Consider the following 19,542-nt stretch of genomic DNA (forward strand, 5'->3'; position numbering starts at 1 on the left):
CTTGCCATTTCTTTCTCCAACTCATATTAAAATGAGGACTTTGAGACAAACAGCCTTAAGGGACTTGACCAAGATTGTACAGCTAATAAAAGTATCAGAGATTGAATTTGAACTCAGGGAAAAAAAAAAAAAAGCTCAACGCTCTATCCACTACTCTAAGTGCTCTAAGTATAATCTTACAGAAGGAAAAATAGATTTTTTAAAAAACTAAAACAAAGGACTTCCAAGAATTCCTGATAAGACACAACTGCAAATCTTGAAATACAAACACTAGAGTCAAATACAATATAAAAAGATAAACGAATAATAATAAGGGTTTAAACAGGGTTAAATTGTTTACATTCTAATATGGGGGAAAAGATATATATCTCAAAACCATCAACATCAGGAGGTCACATAAGGAGCCTAACCAGATATAGAGGGATTGGGAATGATTCTGTAATGTTTTTCTGTGTGTTTTTTTTTTTAATAATGGAAAAGGAGGGAAAGAGAGATACACTGGATGAGGGATAGAAGGAGAAATTCTCTCATGACAAGTGTGGAAGAGCAAGAAGTCTATACAAGAAAGGAAGAAGAGACAGCATAGTGGGTAAAGGTAATACTTGAACCTCATTGTCATCTGAACTGATTAAATAAGGGGACAATACACAAACAGAAAGATATTTCACTCAACAGGAAAACATGAAGGAAAGGGAGAAGAAAAAAAAAAGAACAAAAGGAACTGTTAAGAAAAGGATTTGTGGTAAGCAAAACAAATGCAAAGTATATGCAAAAATATTTACAACAGCTATTTTTATAATATTATGGATTAAGCCTAAAAAAATCCAAACCCTGAGGGAGTGATAATCAATAAGGTACAACTAAACAAGTTATGGTATACAATTATGATGGGATACTATTGTACTACATGAAATGATATAATGAAATGATGCAAAGTGGAGTTAACAAAAACTAAGAGAAAATTTATACAGCGACAACAAAGAGATCTTTAGAAGCCTGCCCATTACATCTTTGGAAGATTTAGAAACTCTAACCAATGCAATGACAAACCATAAATCCAGAGGGCACAAAATGAAATATACTCTTCATCTTCAGATAGAAAAATGATGGATTGAGAATGTAGATTAAGAGAAAATTAGTAGGACATGGCCAATTTAGGAATTCTTTTTCAATTGGGAATGAGCAGCAAGTTAGAGGGAAAGAAGGCTGAGCATTGTTTGGGTAAAAAAGAAAATTTAATTTACAAAAAAGAAAGAAAAATAACTGCATTTTCATTCAAAGTGTTCAAATGGAACAAATATTAACTTCCTATTTGTGCTTCTTAGAAGCTCATAAATCAACAGCAAAGTATTAACAATATATTCAATTAGGAATCAAGTATAAAATAACTGTGTCATTATACATTTGAGAATTCAAAATATATCAGAAATTGAGAATATATATATTTTGATACAATACATTCATAAAATAATAATTATATCTAGGAGTTTAATCAATGCAGGTTAACTGCTACAACCAAAAACCCAGAAGGCAACTTAGACAATAAATTCTTGAGAGTGACCAAAAAGAAAAAAAAATTACTGCCAAAGGCAAATATTAAGATAAAAATGTAGATTTGCTTGTAAAATATTACAAAAATATGACAAATTATTGTAGGCAGTATCATCTCAGTAAGCATAAAGAAGGAATGGAAGATAAAAACAGTTTAAAGAAAGCTTGGAAAAATATTGAACTGAGCAAAACTATTCCAAGGGCATGCAAGGATGAAAGCAGACTACAAAGAGGAGAAAAAATTTCAATTAAACATTTTAACACTGGCAAAATAAAAACAATGTTAACTTAAACTTTTATCAAGTGGTACCACCAGATTTAGAACTTAAATTATAGTTTTGGAGTTGCTTACAGAGATAATAAATAGTACTAAAAAGAACAAGAAAGAAAAACAAATTAGACTGGACCAAACACATACAGAGAAGATCTGTGTTAGAATTAATACAATTATGAAGGACCAATATAAAGTATCTTAGTGAGGAGAAGATACTAAAATTAATGGGAAAATGACAAACCATATTAATGAAAAAGTGACCAATGGAATATCAGCAATTAATGACATATATGTCTCTATAAAATCTTTATGGCAATCATCTTTGCATAAACCAAGGGCATCCCTGAAAAGTCTACCTATAGAGAAAAAGAAGGCTGTTGCAACTGATAGTCAACGTGTATCATAATTTTACCATTCCACAATTACCTGAAAGATAGAATATAACATTCCAGAGTGCTTATTTTTAATTTTTAAAATGTGATTTTAATTCAGTGGAACAAAAGGTTAACACATAGGCTTTAATGAGGTCTTTCTAGTACAAACATCAAAATCATTCACAATTCATTAAAGTACATGATAAAAATAACCTGTTCAATAGTGCTCTGCTAATAAATATTAGGCAAGGCAGGTGATCACTATGGCACTGGAGGAAGTCCAGCACAGTGTTTAGGTTAAAGACAGATTCTTTGTAAATGGGGAGAACTTCCAAATGCTCTTGTTTGTGAATGACATTGTATATAACCAGACAGACTGGATAGATGAACAGTTACCTGAGGCCACAAATTAATATATAAAAGAAAGTAGTTTCTATTAATTTTGAAAAATCATAAAGCACCTTAGTTACTCCTAAGCTTCACATGAAAGCAAAGACACATCTTTTAAAATGTAGCATTCTATCAGTGTTGTTACAAAGCTCTATTGTTACCTGGAATACAACTTCCTCCAAAGGACTCAATGAGAACAGCACATAGAAAATGATACAAACATAAATGGTGGGTGTGAATAGACTACAAAATGTAACAAAGATATACAAAGAAGAATATTGCTTGAAGACATCATCAAGAGAGGGGATAATGGGAAGAGAACGATGAGCTACTCACATGGCTAGAATGAGGGAAAACAATGGGACAGCCAAAATGTCCCAAAATGTCTTACCAGTGTACTAACAAAGTTTGGAAAAAAGTGAAAATGGCCTCTAAAAATCTGTGTGGAAGTCTTGTTTTATGTCTTTGAGGGGACATGGATAAAAATCATTGAGAATGGGCAGGCTTCAATCACTTCTGACCTATATCACTACAGAGAGTTTCTAAATCACATACTAATACCAAAAGGGCAGTTATGTGGCACAATAGATAGAGTGCCAGGCTTGGAGTCAGTAAGTTGAGTTCAGATCTACCCTCAGACAATTACTAGCTGTGTGACACTGAGGAAGTCACTTAACCCTGTTTGCCTCAATTTCCTCACAAATGAACTGGAAAAAAGAAATGGCAAACTATTTCAGTATCTTTGTTAAGAAAACCCCAAAATAGATCACAAAAAAATCTCAAAACAATAAAACAATAAAAGCAACAACAATAATAGTATTTATGTAGCACCATATCAAATCAATTTGTAAATGTTATTACATTTGCTTTTTTAAAAAAATCTATAATCTCTATGGAACTTAGTTAATCAAGGCCAAGAGAAAGAATAAATGTTAAAAGAGAGAGTGAAAACAAATATTTTTAAGATGTCGAAATTATTAAATGAAATTAAGGTAAATTCTACAAAGAGCCTCAGGAAAAATAGACTACACCAAAAATAATTAACTATATGTAAGATAGTTTTAAAGCAACTAGAATTAGACATAATTCAAATTGAAAAGTTGGGGTTTTTGGTGGTGGTGGTTATTTTGGAGGGTTTGTTTGTTTTTTTGTTTGTTTGTTTTTTGGGGGGGAGATTTGCTACTCCCAGAAAAGGGAAAGCAAAAACAAAAACAAAGGATTATTCATTAAACTTATGTATAAGGTTTTAACTACACCGAAGAGTCAAATACATCAGATGAATGAAACTATGAGTGAGACTGCCAAGATCCTTTAAGGAGGCAATACCGTATGTGAGTGCTAAGCCATTACTAAGAGAAGGGATGATCTAAGCCTAAGAAATAGACAAAACTGTTATACTGAAGAGAGCAGCAAAAGATCATGATCTTTAAAATGCACTTACAAAAATGGAGGGGTTAAAAACGAGGGGGAAAGTAAAGAATATTTTTGCAAATAAGATTTAGATTATATTTCAATTGTCTGCTGGTCCTTTAATAGACAGTGTGCTATAAAATAATACTGGAAATTTAGAAATCACAATCTTTCCACATTTTCCCTATTATTAATTCCAATAGTCCTTAATAGAAGGTTCACTGGCAACTAAGCAGATAGTTGCATTGTGATTTCAATACTAACTAAACATGCCCTTGATAAAGAACTTGAAAAATATTTTAGTTGTTTTTCTAACTCATCATATTATGAAGCAGAAATTTGCTTTATATTTTTTAAAATGCATAATTTGATGGCTGATAAATAATAAATAAAATCATACATACATGTGCAACAAAACAAAACAAACATCACAGTCCTCCTGATGCTAATCCTATTGAATTAATTTCATTCTTTATTTTAATTAGTTCTTTAAAATTCAGTCCTTGGATACAGAAACATACATACATTTTAAAACTAAGAAATTTGATAGTACATATATTGATAGAATATAAGGTGGTAGGTTTCAGAAACCATTTAAAAACCCATTCACAAATAACAAAGAATGTACCAACTTACAGTATTTCAATAAGGTATATGATCCATGGAATGACTCAACTAAGATAGATAGATAGATAGATGTAGATACAGACATTTGGGTATGCATATATAAACATATGTTTTAGATAAATGGATTAAATAATTGTTTCTTTGAAAGTGAAGCACAAGTATAGACTGTACTTTGGTATTTATTCTATATGTTCTTTCCCACAAAATAGAATTTCTGAGATAATTTGCTGTGCAAAACCCTATATAAATATTGACCTGCAGCACAGTGCCCTCTGGTGCACACAAACCAGAAAGTAATTCTTACAGTAATATAATGCCCACATGGGTGGGTATGCGTGTGCGCACATACACACACACACACAAACACACAGAGTTCAAATTCTAAATTAATTCTATCTTATTTTACAACTTAAATTCAAAAAGTAGGCAATCTACTGATTTAAAAAAAAATCTTCACATACAACTATTACATGAAATCCAAGCAAATGACCACTTGTGTATTTCTATATATGGGTTGACTGTATTTGGGGAAATGGCAGATAAAAGCATTAATCAACATTGCATGAAAATTTTAACTTCTTTTCTGAAATGTATCCCAAATCAGATGGAAAATAACAATTAAAAAGTGAAAAATTGCTTTTCTAGTTCATCTCATCCTTGATGATTTCCTTTATTACTAACCTTCTTTACCTGTTTCCCCACCAAAGCCTTTGAAGTCATGTGTATTCTTACTTGCTGAAGTTTCAATTTCAACATGATAGGAGTCATACTTCAATAACCAGCTCAGAATAGTCTTTCCATTTGTGCTGTTCTTACATAGCATAAGGCATAAAGTTAAAAAGAATACTAAAAGAGAAACAGGGCTCCCAGGTTTGTAGCTATTTACTTTTATAATTTTAATTTTTGGGGGGGGACAGCCTCAATGGGGGTAGAACATTCTAAAATTTGTGAGGCACAAGTGGTCACTGCCATTCACTTTATTTTCAAAATACTTTGTATTCCCAATAAATACTTTTTTAAAAGAGAAAGCATGCCTGTGGGACACAATGTATAATAACTACATATATATTTAGCAATGATGATTTTTCTAGGACTATATGATTTAGTCCCCCATCTGAAACTTTCCCTTAAAGAAATCTGTCATTATTTATATACAACTTCTAGGATGATATCTCTGTAATTGCTTTCCCTTTGCTTCATACCTGTAAATCTTGTATCTTGTGCTAAATCCCTGCCGGCTTCTGTCCACAAAATCTGTGTATTCCTGTGAGCGATGGAAGGGTCCCTTATCAGAGAGGAGCCAGTCGAAGGGGCTTGTGGCATGCTGATCCGAAACAGCAGCAACTGCTAAAACCCAGCAATGAAGACTCAGTGCTATCCACTCCCATAGAGCCATCAGAGAGAGCAATTCAGCACCAGCACTGCACCGCCATATCATGCTTCCACAGGGTACTTAAAGCCTTCATTCTCTTAGCTTTCCCTCAACACCTAGACAAAATACACAGGCAATTGGTTAGCCCTTAGAATCTCAGACCATTCCTTACTATTAACTTAAGAATGTGAAATCCTTTTTAGACTTCAATCTTATTAACTTAAGTGATAGAGCAGCTTTGAAAAATTTAATGCACAATAATTATTTTAACAATTGTGAAACTTTTCCTAAATGTTCACTTTCTTCCACTTATATTGAAAAAACAAACTCACCATGACATAAAAGAATAATTAATCTCAACACTGATATAAAGTGGATCAACAACACACACACAAAAAAAGCCTTAACAACCTTCCTATTGTATTCATGTGGAACTGAATAATGATATAAAGTATTTGGTGCTATAATATTCTTCACAGTTCAACACACTTGCACCATCATATTTTCATATGACATGGAGATTTAATGCATCATTTGTTATTAGCAAGGATACTACAGTGAAATTTAAATTTGTACATCCATACAACATTCCCCAATGCTTTCATCTCAAATGCTTCTTACATGTAAAATATAAATCTTTTTCATTTTATATTTCATGGATAGGATTCACCATAAAAAAGGGAATGAATTATATTCTATAAACTTATTTCCACATCTTAGAAAACCATGATGTAAAAATTAGTAGGTTAGCTACAAGATGTCAAAGGGTTCCACCAAGAATACAAAACATGAATATATATGTGTGAACATGCATATATAGATGACTATACATTTTCTTCCCACATTTCTTTAGAAATTTAGTTCTGTCCTGCTTGCTTAAAATAATATGATTAAATTTATGGCTGCATCTTAATATTACACATTTTTCTGAATTTCATATATACAAATATTCAGACTTATAAAATTCACATACAAATACATAAAGGGAGACAATACAGATTATTTATACACTAAACAATACATAAAAATCATTTTTATGCAACTCAAATATAAAACAAGCAAGAGCTTTACCTCTTCTGAAGTGTGTTGCAAATAAATTTATGAAAGAAGCAATTTATGTAGTTCATATGCTCTAAGCAAAATATTCCCCATAGATTATATTTGAATTTAATTTTATATTCTTTACTTATCTAGCTCCTCAAATAAAGCACAAAGCTTCAGAATGGTCAGTCTGAGGATTCTACTTAAATTAGAGACCTTTTAGATTTTAAAGAGAAGTGCTTCCATAAAACTGAGATCTTTATTCAAGAAGCAACTAGAATACCAAATTATATGAGAAATAACAACATTTTAAATTATATTAGTAAATGTCTTCTCTAAATGTTTAGTTATAAGAATTGACATCCTTTAATTTGGTTTTCAGAATGTAAGGGAACATATATACACATGTATATATATGCATACATATGCATATATACACACACACACCATTTTAGCAATGTCATATAGACACAACTAACACATCACAAATGTTTAAAATTGAGCATTTATACCGAATTGATTTTATTTTTCTTCTAGCATTTTGTAATTGTAGGTCCTCTGCCAAACTGAAATTTACCATTAAGCCACTTGTTTCTGAAATATCATTCATATCAGAAACAAATGGTTTAATGGTAAATTCACAATTAATATAAAACATAAATTTTCCCCTTTTCTGGAAGGAAAAAGAATAAAGGAAATTGTAACAGGCCCATTTGCTAAGGGGGAGAGGGGAAGCATTGTATCACCAAATATAATTATGAAAGAAAATTTTAAATATATGGACTTAGAAAGTCACTAATTTAAAATGAAGTCAAATTTTGCTAATCTTCATTAATCAGTAAAGCGAACTTTTACGTTCCCAAAATTTGGGTAAGTAAAGATTGAAACCTGACTCTTTTTATTCTAATACCTCATACATATATTATTCTTATTTTGACTGAAAAGTTATAAAATAGAATGTTTCTAAATAAATGCATCCTCTAGCTTATTCTCAATCAATCCCTTTTCAATTCTAGGACCTTCCTGGTCAAGTCACTTGAGGGCTTCTCCTGCTTTTCCTTATCTCTCCTTTTTTTCTATTGAGGAAGAATGTTGTAGAGTTTGTTGTTGCTACTATTTTAAAGAATGAGAAGATATTGGAAAATAGATAAAAGTTCAGTGAACAAAAATCACAGATTTAAGCCTTTATCATTACTTCTCCAGTTTATTTTCAAATGTAAATATATGTGAGAATGACTTTGTGTATATACACACTCAAGAATAATTATATATAGACAAAACCTATGATTTCATTGGGTTAGGAAGTTCTCAAATGAACACTCTATGTGTCTCTCTCTCTTTCTATGTATGTTTGCTCTCTCTGTCTCTGAATTCTTTCTCTCTCTCCCTCTCCCTCTCCCTTTCCCTTTCTCTCTCTCCCTCCCTCCCTCTGTGTGTGTGTGCCTCTGTGTCTCTCTTTTTATATGTGTATGAAAAAAATGAAAATAAATAGGAGGAATAGAAATGAAAAAGTAACACCTATACATATGTTTTAAAATATATCTTCCTACATATAAATCTACTATGTGCAGGATATCATGCTAGAATCTTAAGTAGATATAAAACTGATTCAAGACTGTGAATCTTGGGAGCTTGAGAAGGAAACATGAACATAGATATCCCTACTATAATAAGATAAGTGTATTAGAAAGTTACAAAGCAAAGGGCAACGTGAAGTCTGTGGAAGAACAGGTTGGGAAAGCTTCATGGGGGAAGTAACATTGGAGAACATTTAATTCTAAGTAAGACTTCAATATTCAAAGTCGGGAAGGAAGGGTTTCCAGGCATAGAAAAATGCCTGTTATGTTATGGCCTAAATTCAGAAAATGGTCTATTTGCCAAAAGAGATGAGTCTGTCTGCAAATGGACCAATTAGTCCTTAAATATAAAGAAACATTTATGGCCTTTCAAAATAAATTAGGTTCATTGACTCTGACTTCAGGGAAACACAATAAAACAAATCAATGATACTCAATAGAAGGTGATGCTGAGACAGCTTTTGAGAACCTGCTTTCATCAGTTAGAAAAGCAGGAAAGAATAGTTTAACTACATCTTATCTGAATAAGTGTTTTGTCTTCTTTTTTATTCTACTTATTTCAAAAAAACCTTCATATTTACATCTTCTCTTTCAAAATATATTAATGTTTCTGTTTTGAATGGCAGATTTTTTTTTACATTTGGCATGGTCTAATAGCCACACTTATCTTGGCAGTAGCCAATCTGAAAACAGCTTGACTTCAAATAACTTCTATATGCACAAATGATTTAAGAAAGACACAGCAATAGCATAAGCCCAGCTAATATTACAACTAAGAATGCAGAAATGAACATCTGTGGTCAACGTGGTCTTAAAAAGGAAAGGAATATAGAAAAGTTACTGAGAGGAATTCCTATCCAGCTTTAGCAATACATAATCAACTAGTATGGGCCAAACATCAGGCTAAGCACTGAAGATACAATTACAAAGAATAAAACAATCTCTACTCTCTCTGGAGGGACAACATGTGCATATATTTGTACATAGGGAACAAATATATGCAAAATAAATTTAAATGCAAGGGAGGAAAGGAGGTCACTTCCTTCAGTTGGGATGGGAACAAGGAATCAGGAATGGCTATGGTGCTTGATATTCATTCTAAAGGAAGAAATGGATTCTACAAAAGAGATGAAAAAAAGGTATATTTCAGAGAAGTGAGATAGCGAATAAAAAAGTTACAAAGCCTGGTGATGGAGTGTCATACGTAAATTATGTCAAGAAAGCCCGTCCCATTAAGAAGCCAAGATGGGATAGCTAAAAATAGCTAGTTAAGTCCTTATAAGTAACCGAAGGGGAGAAGGTAGAAAAATATAATCTATGGTTTCTGCATCAATTGACTAATAAATGAGAGTACATGTGTTGCCGGTATTCTGTGACTGGAAGAGAGTAAATCAGATAAAAACAAATACAGTTGTATTTAAATAACTTATGAAGAGCTTCTTTAAAAAGTATGAGATCCTGCAGGGCAGAGATTATTTTGTTTTGCTTTTGTATTTACAATGCTTGGATCATAGTTAGACACTTGACAGATGTTCAGTGAATAGATGAAAAGGAAAACATATATACTGTTTCATGCAACAAAGCAAGAATTTCCTTTTCTTATCTTTTCTTTTTTTTTTTTGTAAAGTGAAGAGTGGCAACAAATATTAAAATTTCTCTATTTTATCAAAGTGATAGCTTCAGATAAGTGAGAAGATTGAGAACTGTATATTTTTCAGTTATCAATTATTTCTAGAAAAATACAAAGCAACATAGACTGACTTGATTCAAGTTCATCATTCATATGCCCTTGACTTGAAACTCATAAATTCTTAGACCACAAATATATTTTACTAAACATACAAATCACTAATACCCATTTGAACAGGATTTTTTTCATGACAGAATTGCTATAATTTTTGAATGGAATTTATTTAGATAAGCATCATTCAAACACTTATCATATCATTACAAAAAAATGACAGCTACAAGCTAAAATGGCATATATACAAACAAAAAATAGTATAAGATGATGAACAGAAAACTAGCCTGGGTCTTAGGAGATTTGGATGATCATCCCAATGATAAATCTTCCAAGTTGAATTACTTTAGGACAATTCTGCTTTCCAGGTTTTCATTTATATCTTCAACTTTAAAATAAGAGAATGCCTTTAAGTCACCTCATAGTTTCCCTCCAGCTCTAACATTCTAAGATTACGTAATCTATATGTTAATATTTATCCTTTTTTTTTTATAAAGGATATAATCCTTTTATCCACGGAACAAAGACAGATTCCCAAAGAAGAAAAAAGATCAAAAACGGTCCATTTGGGGGCAGGAGAGTAAGAGAAAAGGCATTAGAAAATTAGAAAAACTATTGATGCATCAATGTAATTTTTGTAGTATAAAATCATTATAAGGATGATCACATACACACACACACACACACAAAAAGATGCTCTTAATGAGACCATGAAGAGGGAAAAGGAAGTGCTTTCACAGATGATTTACTATGAAAAGTCACATCTGCAGAAAGTCACACAAGTATCTGTGAGGTATGAAGACTATAGATTCTATTGTGTTTATTATTTATGGATTGCAAAATGTATGATTTAGTTTAGTAAAGCAATCTTTGAAATTTCTCCCTATTCTCTTACGTAGAAAGTCATATAAGTCCATGATAGATGCAACCATATAATTCTGTGTAACTCCTCTAAATATTGGTAACAACTGGTGATGTATGGAAATATACGTGCTCACTAAAGGACTTCACAAAGGATGGATGGCTTTTGTCATGAAGGATGCTCTGTGCAAATATACAAAAAGAAGATGAATTTACTATGGATGGCAAGATTATTCAAAGGTTTCTGTTATGTGTGTATACATGTGCATATACATTTGTGTGTGTGTGTATATGTGTGTATGTGTGTGTGTGTGTGTGTGTGTGTGTAGAAGATGTGCAATGAACCAATATTAGAACTGAATAGGAAAGGAAGATAGTGTTGGATTTTACTTGTGAAATAGTATAAAACTATTTTCTCCAACCTATTCCCAGTCACAAAAGTTAATTTTTTTTATATCAGTATTCTCCTAGTGATGGTATTATATGGCTGTGAATCTTTAAAAAAATAAATTATTTCAGGAAAATCAAAGTTTTAGGTGACCCAAAATAATGAGCTGGCATGAAAATCATCAAGGACATAGTGGTCATATGTAATGACAGTAAAATACAAGGGGGGTGAGTACAAAGTTTACATTGATATCCCTGAAATATTCAAAGGACAATTGGAAGACCTCCAATAAATTAGGTAGTTCCTCTAAAGGAAGAAATGTATGAGAGAGCATTATAAAACAATAAAATTTGTTATAATATACACTACCTGAGGGATTCACATCTATTAGATTCCTGATTTTTTTGAAGTATTAAAACAAAAAGTGACCAGCTTATTCACGTTAAATAATTCTTTATCATACCACTCAATAACTAGTGAATTCTTATATATTCTTTTTAAAACATTCAGGAAACAGAACCTATAGTATGATTTAAGCTATTAATGCAATATTTTAGTCATTTTCCTCCCACCTCACCAGTGTGTTCCTTTATCCTCCATTCCAGAAGCTCCTACTTCTTGCAATGAACTGTCCTGGTGAAAGGTGTTCAAAGATAAAACAGCAACAACAAAAAATAATTTAACTAAAACCAACCAGCCTCTTTCAACTTGGAACTTTAAAATGTTACAAAAGGCTTATATTAATGATTTTAAAATTTTAAAAAGTTTAGATTGCAACAATTATTATTTGTTGTTTTTTTTTTGGCAATAAATAGGATTGACATTAAATATAATATTGAAAAAATCTGAATAGTTCATCTAGTCTGTCTCACTTTACAGAGGAAAAAAATTGAAATAGAATTGAACTGAACTTGCCCAAAGATCATTCATCCCTTGGTCTCTTAATTCCTGGTCCTGTAATCTATCAACTATATCAGGGTACCTTTGTACTGCCTGAGGCTAATTCTACAAAACGATTTCATAAAATGACTTTAAGTCTTTTGCAAGACTCTAAAAAGTAAAGATAAAGAAACAGAGGTTATGATCCTTTTGGTCAAACTTAGCTATCCTCTAGTGACAAAATCAAGACTAAAGTCCTGAGTTCCTGGATGTTATGAGTCCTGGACGAGGAGTCAGGAAAACCTGAGTTCGAAATCAGCCTCAGACATTTACTAGCTATGTAAAGCTGTGCAAGTCATATAAACTCTTGTTTGTCATAGGTTCCTCATTCATAAAATGGGGATAATAACAGCACCTATCTCCTAAGATTATAGTGAGAATCACATGAAATAATAATTATAAAAGTGTTTAGCACAGTGCCTGCCACATACTAATCACCAGGTAAAGATTAATTATTATTATTATCATTTTTATTAATCAATCTCAATTATGAAACATTTAATATTATTGATGAAAAATTAAAATATTTAATAATATCTAATGAAAAAATCAGTACAAATCATGATGTCAGAAGTGTTCCTTCTACCTATGATTGTCTTTCTTTTCTTTAGTTGTTAATAGTACTAATATAAATGAAAATTTGAATTACAAAAATACAAAGCTACAAATCATCTAAAATATTCTGTTAAATTCATTCATAATAATATCAGGGGATATCAAGAAAACAAGAACTACAATTATCAGCATTATAAACCCATTAACACTTTTCCCTGTGTGATGTCATCATTGTCATGATTATAATTGATAAAAATGTATGATGTTTTCCAATTAGCAATTTCTTTCAGAATTTCTACATTGACCAATATATTTCATGTGAGGAAGAAGTTAAGCATAAATTCCTTATATCAGTAATATAAAATAAGGGATAACACATTTACCATATGATAGATTTTGAAAATATAAAAGCTAAAAGGTTTTTTTTAAGATGGAAAGTCAAAAATAGTGATAATTTTGGATGGAATTTTTTTCCCACCACTTTTTTTTTATTATTACTGGATTTTTATGATACTTTAAATTTGACTATTATTTCTTTTAGCATCCCCAGGAGATAGATCATGCAAGTATTATTCCCAGTTTTGTAGATGTGAAGACCAATATGTTAAGGGGTTTGCCCATGATTATACAAGTAATAAGTATGGAAGCCAGGATATAAACCTAGTTTTAAATATAATATTTTTTCCTGTGCCATGCTTTTAATAGTTCCTTCCTGACTGTAATTGCTTACTAACATTTTGATAACTTATGTTCACTGGGAGTTACCTCTGAGTAATGTGGTAATATCAATAATCATCTTAGGATAAGAGCTCACTCACAGAATGATAGTGAGAAACATCATATAAGTTGATCTAAATTATTGCAAACAAATAACCATTAGTATAAACATTATGGAAACTGCACTGAGTAATGTAAATGCTATTCAGAAAGAGTGTCATGCTGGAGGTGTCTGACCTCTTAATTTAATCATCTTATTATAAAATGGCCCACCTGCATTACTACAAGCTTCATTTCAATCAAGAGAGTAACAAAATCTGCCAGTGTAAAAATGATGCAGGTGGTGACTGATGATATGAAGCATGATATTTCGGTAAAGAAATGCCTTGTAATATTTTCCTGAAATACAATAGCAGATTTGTGATTAAGGTCAGATTTCTCCCTGGCCCCTAACAGACTGGATAATAGAAGGGGATATGAGGGTCACTTCTAGCATGTATTCAGTGAAGCAAAATTTTGGAGTGCTAGCTTCCAAAAACTTGGGAATATATTTCAAAGATATTTTTATATAATCCTACCTAATCATTAGTTTCTTTGGAGGTAAGGAGAAAAGACAGCTATTAAGATATTATCTAATGTGGAAATATGTTTAAAATGATAGTATCACCTATATTAGATTGCTTGCTGTTTTGGGGAGAAGTAAGTCAGGGAGGAAAAAATGGAACTCAAAGTCTTACAAAAATGAACGTTGAAAACTATCTTTATATGTAATTAGAAAAAATAAAATACTATTTTTTTAAAAGATGCTGATTTATCACAATGGAAAGTTCAAATATATTGAACACATCCATTTCTAGACATGAGTTATCTTCCATTTGACTTAATATGTTTACCTGTGGGTTTATATTATGTATTACTTTTTGTATACATCCAAATGTGACTTTGGAAAATATATAGAAAAAATATTTTAATTTGAAGCTATAACACTTTTTATAAAACATTTGTCATGATCCATCTTTCCCCCCAAAAAAAAGTACATATTTAGAGGTAACTAAAAATAATTCCTATTCTTTGATAATATCCCTAGTACAAAAACAAAACACCCTCCCTCCTTCTTTCTCCCCCCACTTCTCTCTCTCTCTCTCTCTCTCTCTCTCTCTTTCTCTTTCTCTCTCTCTCTCTCTCTCTCTCTCTCTCTCTCTCTCTCTCCTCCCTCTCTCTCTCTCTCTCTCTCCCCTCCCCGCCTCTCTCTCTTCCCCTCTCTTTCTCTCTCTCTTCCCTCCCCCCCTCTCTCTCACACACACACACACACAGAAAGCTACAGTGTTTATTCCTAGAGTAAGGAAGACATCATAGGATATGAACTATATGATGCTAGAAGTCATATCTTACTAAATCTTTGTAAATCCCCAGATTTCAACCTTTTGTTCTGTATACATTTGTGTACACTGACCAGAATTCACTTCAAAATGATTCAAGGCAATTGATTTTATCAATTCAATGACTACCTGTCATGAATCTATCTAAGCTCTGGAGAGTCGATTTATGTACTTTTGGATTAAAGTCTTATTTTCTGATTTAAATCATCCTTTTGGAAATAAAATATATACATATAAAGACCTGACAGGACTCCTACATTTTTTCACTAAGACAACCTATGCTAGTTGTGTACCTTCTGTTTATGAATTTATTATTTCATTTGTTCTGTTTGGTTTCATCATACGAATTAATTTGTTTTGAAAAACTGTAAAAGTTCAGGCTTGCTTTAGAATTGCACTCATGGAATCTTTCAAGTCATTTAACTCTGCTAAGCCTGTACATCAGTTTCCTACTCTTTATTTATTTTAGCTGATGAGGCAATGCAGTGTCCCTGAATTACAACTTTAAGTGTTTTCCATCTTAATGAGAGTTAGTATTTCTCTGGGGAGTGAATAGTGTTAAGGGAACTAATCTCCTGCTTGATCTTGTCAATAAAATCTTGTCTTACCAATAAAGAGGAACTTAAGTGTGAGCATCTGACAGTGGGACTGATTGGGGAGGATATAGGAAAGTGGATGAGAATGAAAAGTATTACATCCCTCAAATCTTCTTAGAACAAATGTAAAACTGTTCTTAAAAGTCAAAAGCAGACTGGCACACCTATCTTAACAGTAGGAAACAATAAAAGAAAAACGTTTTTTAGTAGATATGGCTCAAATCTCCTACAGCAAATCTTTCAATCCTTCTTACTTCTAATGGCATCCTTTAATTATTTCTCATTTATTTTGTAAATAGTTTGTACAATATGTTTGCTTATTTCCTTTGTCATTAAATTGTGAGCTGGTTGAAGGCAGGTGCTGTCTTTTGTTTCTTTATATAATCTCTACACTTAACGGAGAACCTGGCACATAGTAAGTGCTTAATACAATCTGATTGAAAGCTGACTTGAATTAAGCACAGTGGAAAAGTGATTGAAAAACTAAAGAATGGAATTTCTGCAGTCCAGTCACCATCAAGTTTAATTTTCTGGATTCAGTTCAATTTCTTTATATGCTTCTTGAAGTTAGGCACCTCAGATGCTTTCTGATCAGGGCAGTGTATGTTGCCTTCTTAGTCCTCTTTTAGCATAAATAAATTTTATAAACTTTCAAAGATGCTGTATCTCACTGTTACTAATATTAAATAAAGCTTAAAGTCTACTAAAAACCCTATAACTATTTTTATACAGACTTTATGTAGCCATATATCCCTGATCTGCTGCTTGTGAAATTGATTTGTTGAACCCCAATACAGAACATTATATTTAAATTTCATATTATTAAATGAAATATTTTTAAAATATTATTAAATTTCTCTAACTGGAGGTATTTTTCTGTCCTATATTCCAAAGTACTACTTCTCTGCTGTGTTTGTATCATGTGCAAATAGTATTAGCATGATATCTATGACTTCAATCAACCTAGCAATAAAAATAAATATTATACACTGAGTCAAAGCCAGATCCTTGGAGCACTCAAGTGTCTAGATTGACTCTCCAAGATCTCTTCACTTCATAGAATAATTATTCCAAAAAGTCCACATACTGAATTTCAAGGTAAAAGGACCTTAGAGACTCCATCCACTTTAACTTCCTAATTTTATAGATTTGTACCTAAAGCTGAATCTCAAAAAGGATAACTGACTTGACTAAGGTCAAATAATTAGGCAGTGGTAGACTGGACTATGCAGAACCAATGTTAACTCAGTCTAGTGATATTTAGACAATATAATAATAATTTTGGCTAAGTAAAACACTTTTTTCTTTTATCTTTCATTATTGAAATCATAGCATAAATGTCTGAAAAAGATAAAATTACAATGGAATTGGTTGAAAACTAAAGACAAGAAAGAGACAAAGAATGATGGCAAATATATCCAGTATGCCATCGATGAAATGGTACTGGAATAGTTATATAACACTTTCAAAACTGTATGGTTTCCAAAGTTTCCTATCATTGTCATCCTTCATCCTTCTTTATTCTAAAAATGAGCTCCTCCATTACCCTGACCCCACAGTTCCAGTTACAAGAATTTCATCCTCCCAACCTCATCACCTCACCACCACCTTAATTTTTGTTTGAATATTACATGGAATAAAGTTAGACTGTAATATCAAAACCTAACAGTAGATGCTGCTAATCAATTATGTAAAATTACTTACAGTACTTAAATTGAGGTTTTAAGGTATGTGAAATGAGTAAGTATTTATCTCCCTAGAACTTTAAGCTCAAGTTTCAATTAAAAAAAAAATTTACTTAAAATAAAACTCATCTCCATGTGTCATTCTTATGAGAAAGTACACTTAGATTAAAAATTGACTTGTTATTTAACAACCATTCTAAATAGAAATATTTAAATTAAAGTAGCTACTTTAGAGATGATTTCAGTCATTTTTTTGACTAAACACTGACATCATCCCTAAATTTGGGAGCTTCTTCTCCTCCAAAAAGTAAGAGGTTCAGATGCAACAAGAAACAATATATTTATCATGACAGAATACTGGTGTTTCTAAGTAGACAAGTAACTAAGCCATGGAATATGTACATTTTGTCCAAAACTAGTGAAATGAATATATTCTAAATCTCCAAGAATAAACAAGTGACCAATTATTTACATCAATGTTGCACCATTTTTTTTCTACTTGTAAAGAGAAAATCTCCCTGTGACCACATTCTCTATTTCTTCAACTATGTCATACATAGAACAAGAAAAAAAAATGTGTGTGAAACTAGGAAGAACTTATTAAAACAATATTTCTCAAAGAGAATTATAAGATATGTCTGGAGAAACAATTTATCTTACATTTAAACTTCTTCTAAAAGTTAATTATGAATGACATTTTTTTAAAAAAGGAAAACATGAAATCAATTTGTCCAACTGATGAGTAAATTAGGAGTTGTTGATACTACTCAATTAGAAATAATTAGGTAGTAGCTAATTTGTTATAAAACTCAAGAAAATACTTGTCAATTCATTGTAAAATATAAAAAGCAACATAGAGACAAATTAGGAAGTCCATGCCCTCTCTACCTCTGACAAATGACTATGATCTATGCAAATCACTTAGTGTCTCCATGCCTCAGGAAATTCTCTAAGACTATAAATTGAAGAAGTTACTAAACTGCAATGTTAGAAAGGAGCAATGGAGGGGAGGGGAAGGGGTTTATCTTCAAAGGGAATGTCCACATCTGGAACAAAAACCAGATACCTGCCTTTACAGGTAGCTATGAAACAAAGCACCTTTTTCATCATTTTTCTTTTCTATCATAAATGCGCCAGATTTAACCTATTTCACTTGCCATTCTTAGAATTGTTGTTGATATATGTACAATGTTTTAAGTTAATAAAAACAGGATTTAATAGAAATGCTAGTTTCAGTTGTCAATCAGAACTTTTCTATAACAGCAGTCATATAGGAGTAAGTTTATAAAATAGCAATAAAAGTTTCTTTCTTACTCATTTCTACTGCTTTTAAAGTTCATCTTTGTTCCTTAGTTTTCAGAGTTGAAAGAACAATGGAATATTTAAAGGTATAGTTTGGTAATAAAGATATAGATATATAAATAGATAGTAGAATTTTAATATATTTTACATATTTCATAAAGCTTTAAAAACCACAATAAAAGGAAAGGTAACTGTTGATGTTAGTTGTTTGTTTTGTTTTGTTTTTTAAACAGGACCAATGACCAAAATACTTAAGGTGTTTTCATGACAAAATAATAATTATTCAATCACAAGCAAAGAAAAATCAAACCTTGATTTTAGATTTCTATTTTCTGACAAATATAAGATTTTTAAAATAAAGATTTGATCTGTAAAGCAAAACTACTTATGGATTTATATCTATGTGTCCACATGCATTCAAAAAAGAAAATAAGACTCAATTAGGTAAGGAGCATGTTTTTATTGTTTTAAAATATTCAGATATTTTTCGGTAAATTGAACATCTCCAAAGGATGATGACCATCCTTTATATACAGAGGACTATATATACACACACACACACACACACACACACACACACACAGGACTCAAAATTATGAAGAACAAAAGAACAATGAAGGACATAGGGATGCTTGACCTGGAAAAGGGAAAATTAAATAGAGTCAAAAGCTATCTTCAAATATCTGAAAGTGAATTAATAGTTAGATCTTTTCTGCAATGCTTCAGAAACCAAAATCAGGACTAATGAGCAGAAGTCATCAAA

The 19,542-nt window shown here is 31.5% G+C and overlaps 1 protein-coding gene across 3 annotated transcripts in view; it reads right to left on the minus strand.

Moving 5' to 3' along the window:
• BRINP3 (BMP/retinoic acid inducible neural specific 3) overlaps nucleotides 1–19,542 on the minus strand; it is a 465,105-nt gene that overhangs the window by 435,843 nt on the left and 9,720 nt on the right. For all 3 annotated transcript variants that reach the window (XM_003767528.2, XM_031937050.1, XM_031937051.1), the window contains one exon: nucleotides 5,829–6,114. In XM_003767528.2, coding sequence (XP_003767576.1) covers nucleotides 5,829–6,064 — 236 coding nt within the window. In that variant the 5' untranslated portion in view covers nucleotides 6,065–6,114. The remainder of the gene's footprint in view (nucleotides 1–5,828; nucleotides 6,115–19,542) is intronic.

This window comes from Sarcophilus harrisii, chromosome 4 (genome assembly GCF_902635505.1).
Source record: "Sarcophilus harrisii chromosome 4, mSarHar1.11, whole genome shotgun sequence".
Taxonomy (NCBI): Eukaryota; Metazoa; Chordata; class Mammalia; order Dasyuromorphia; family Dasyuridae; genus Sarcophilus; species Sarcophilus harrisii.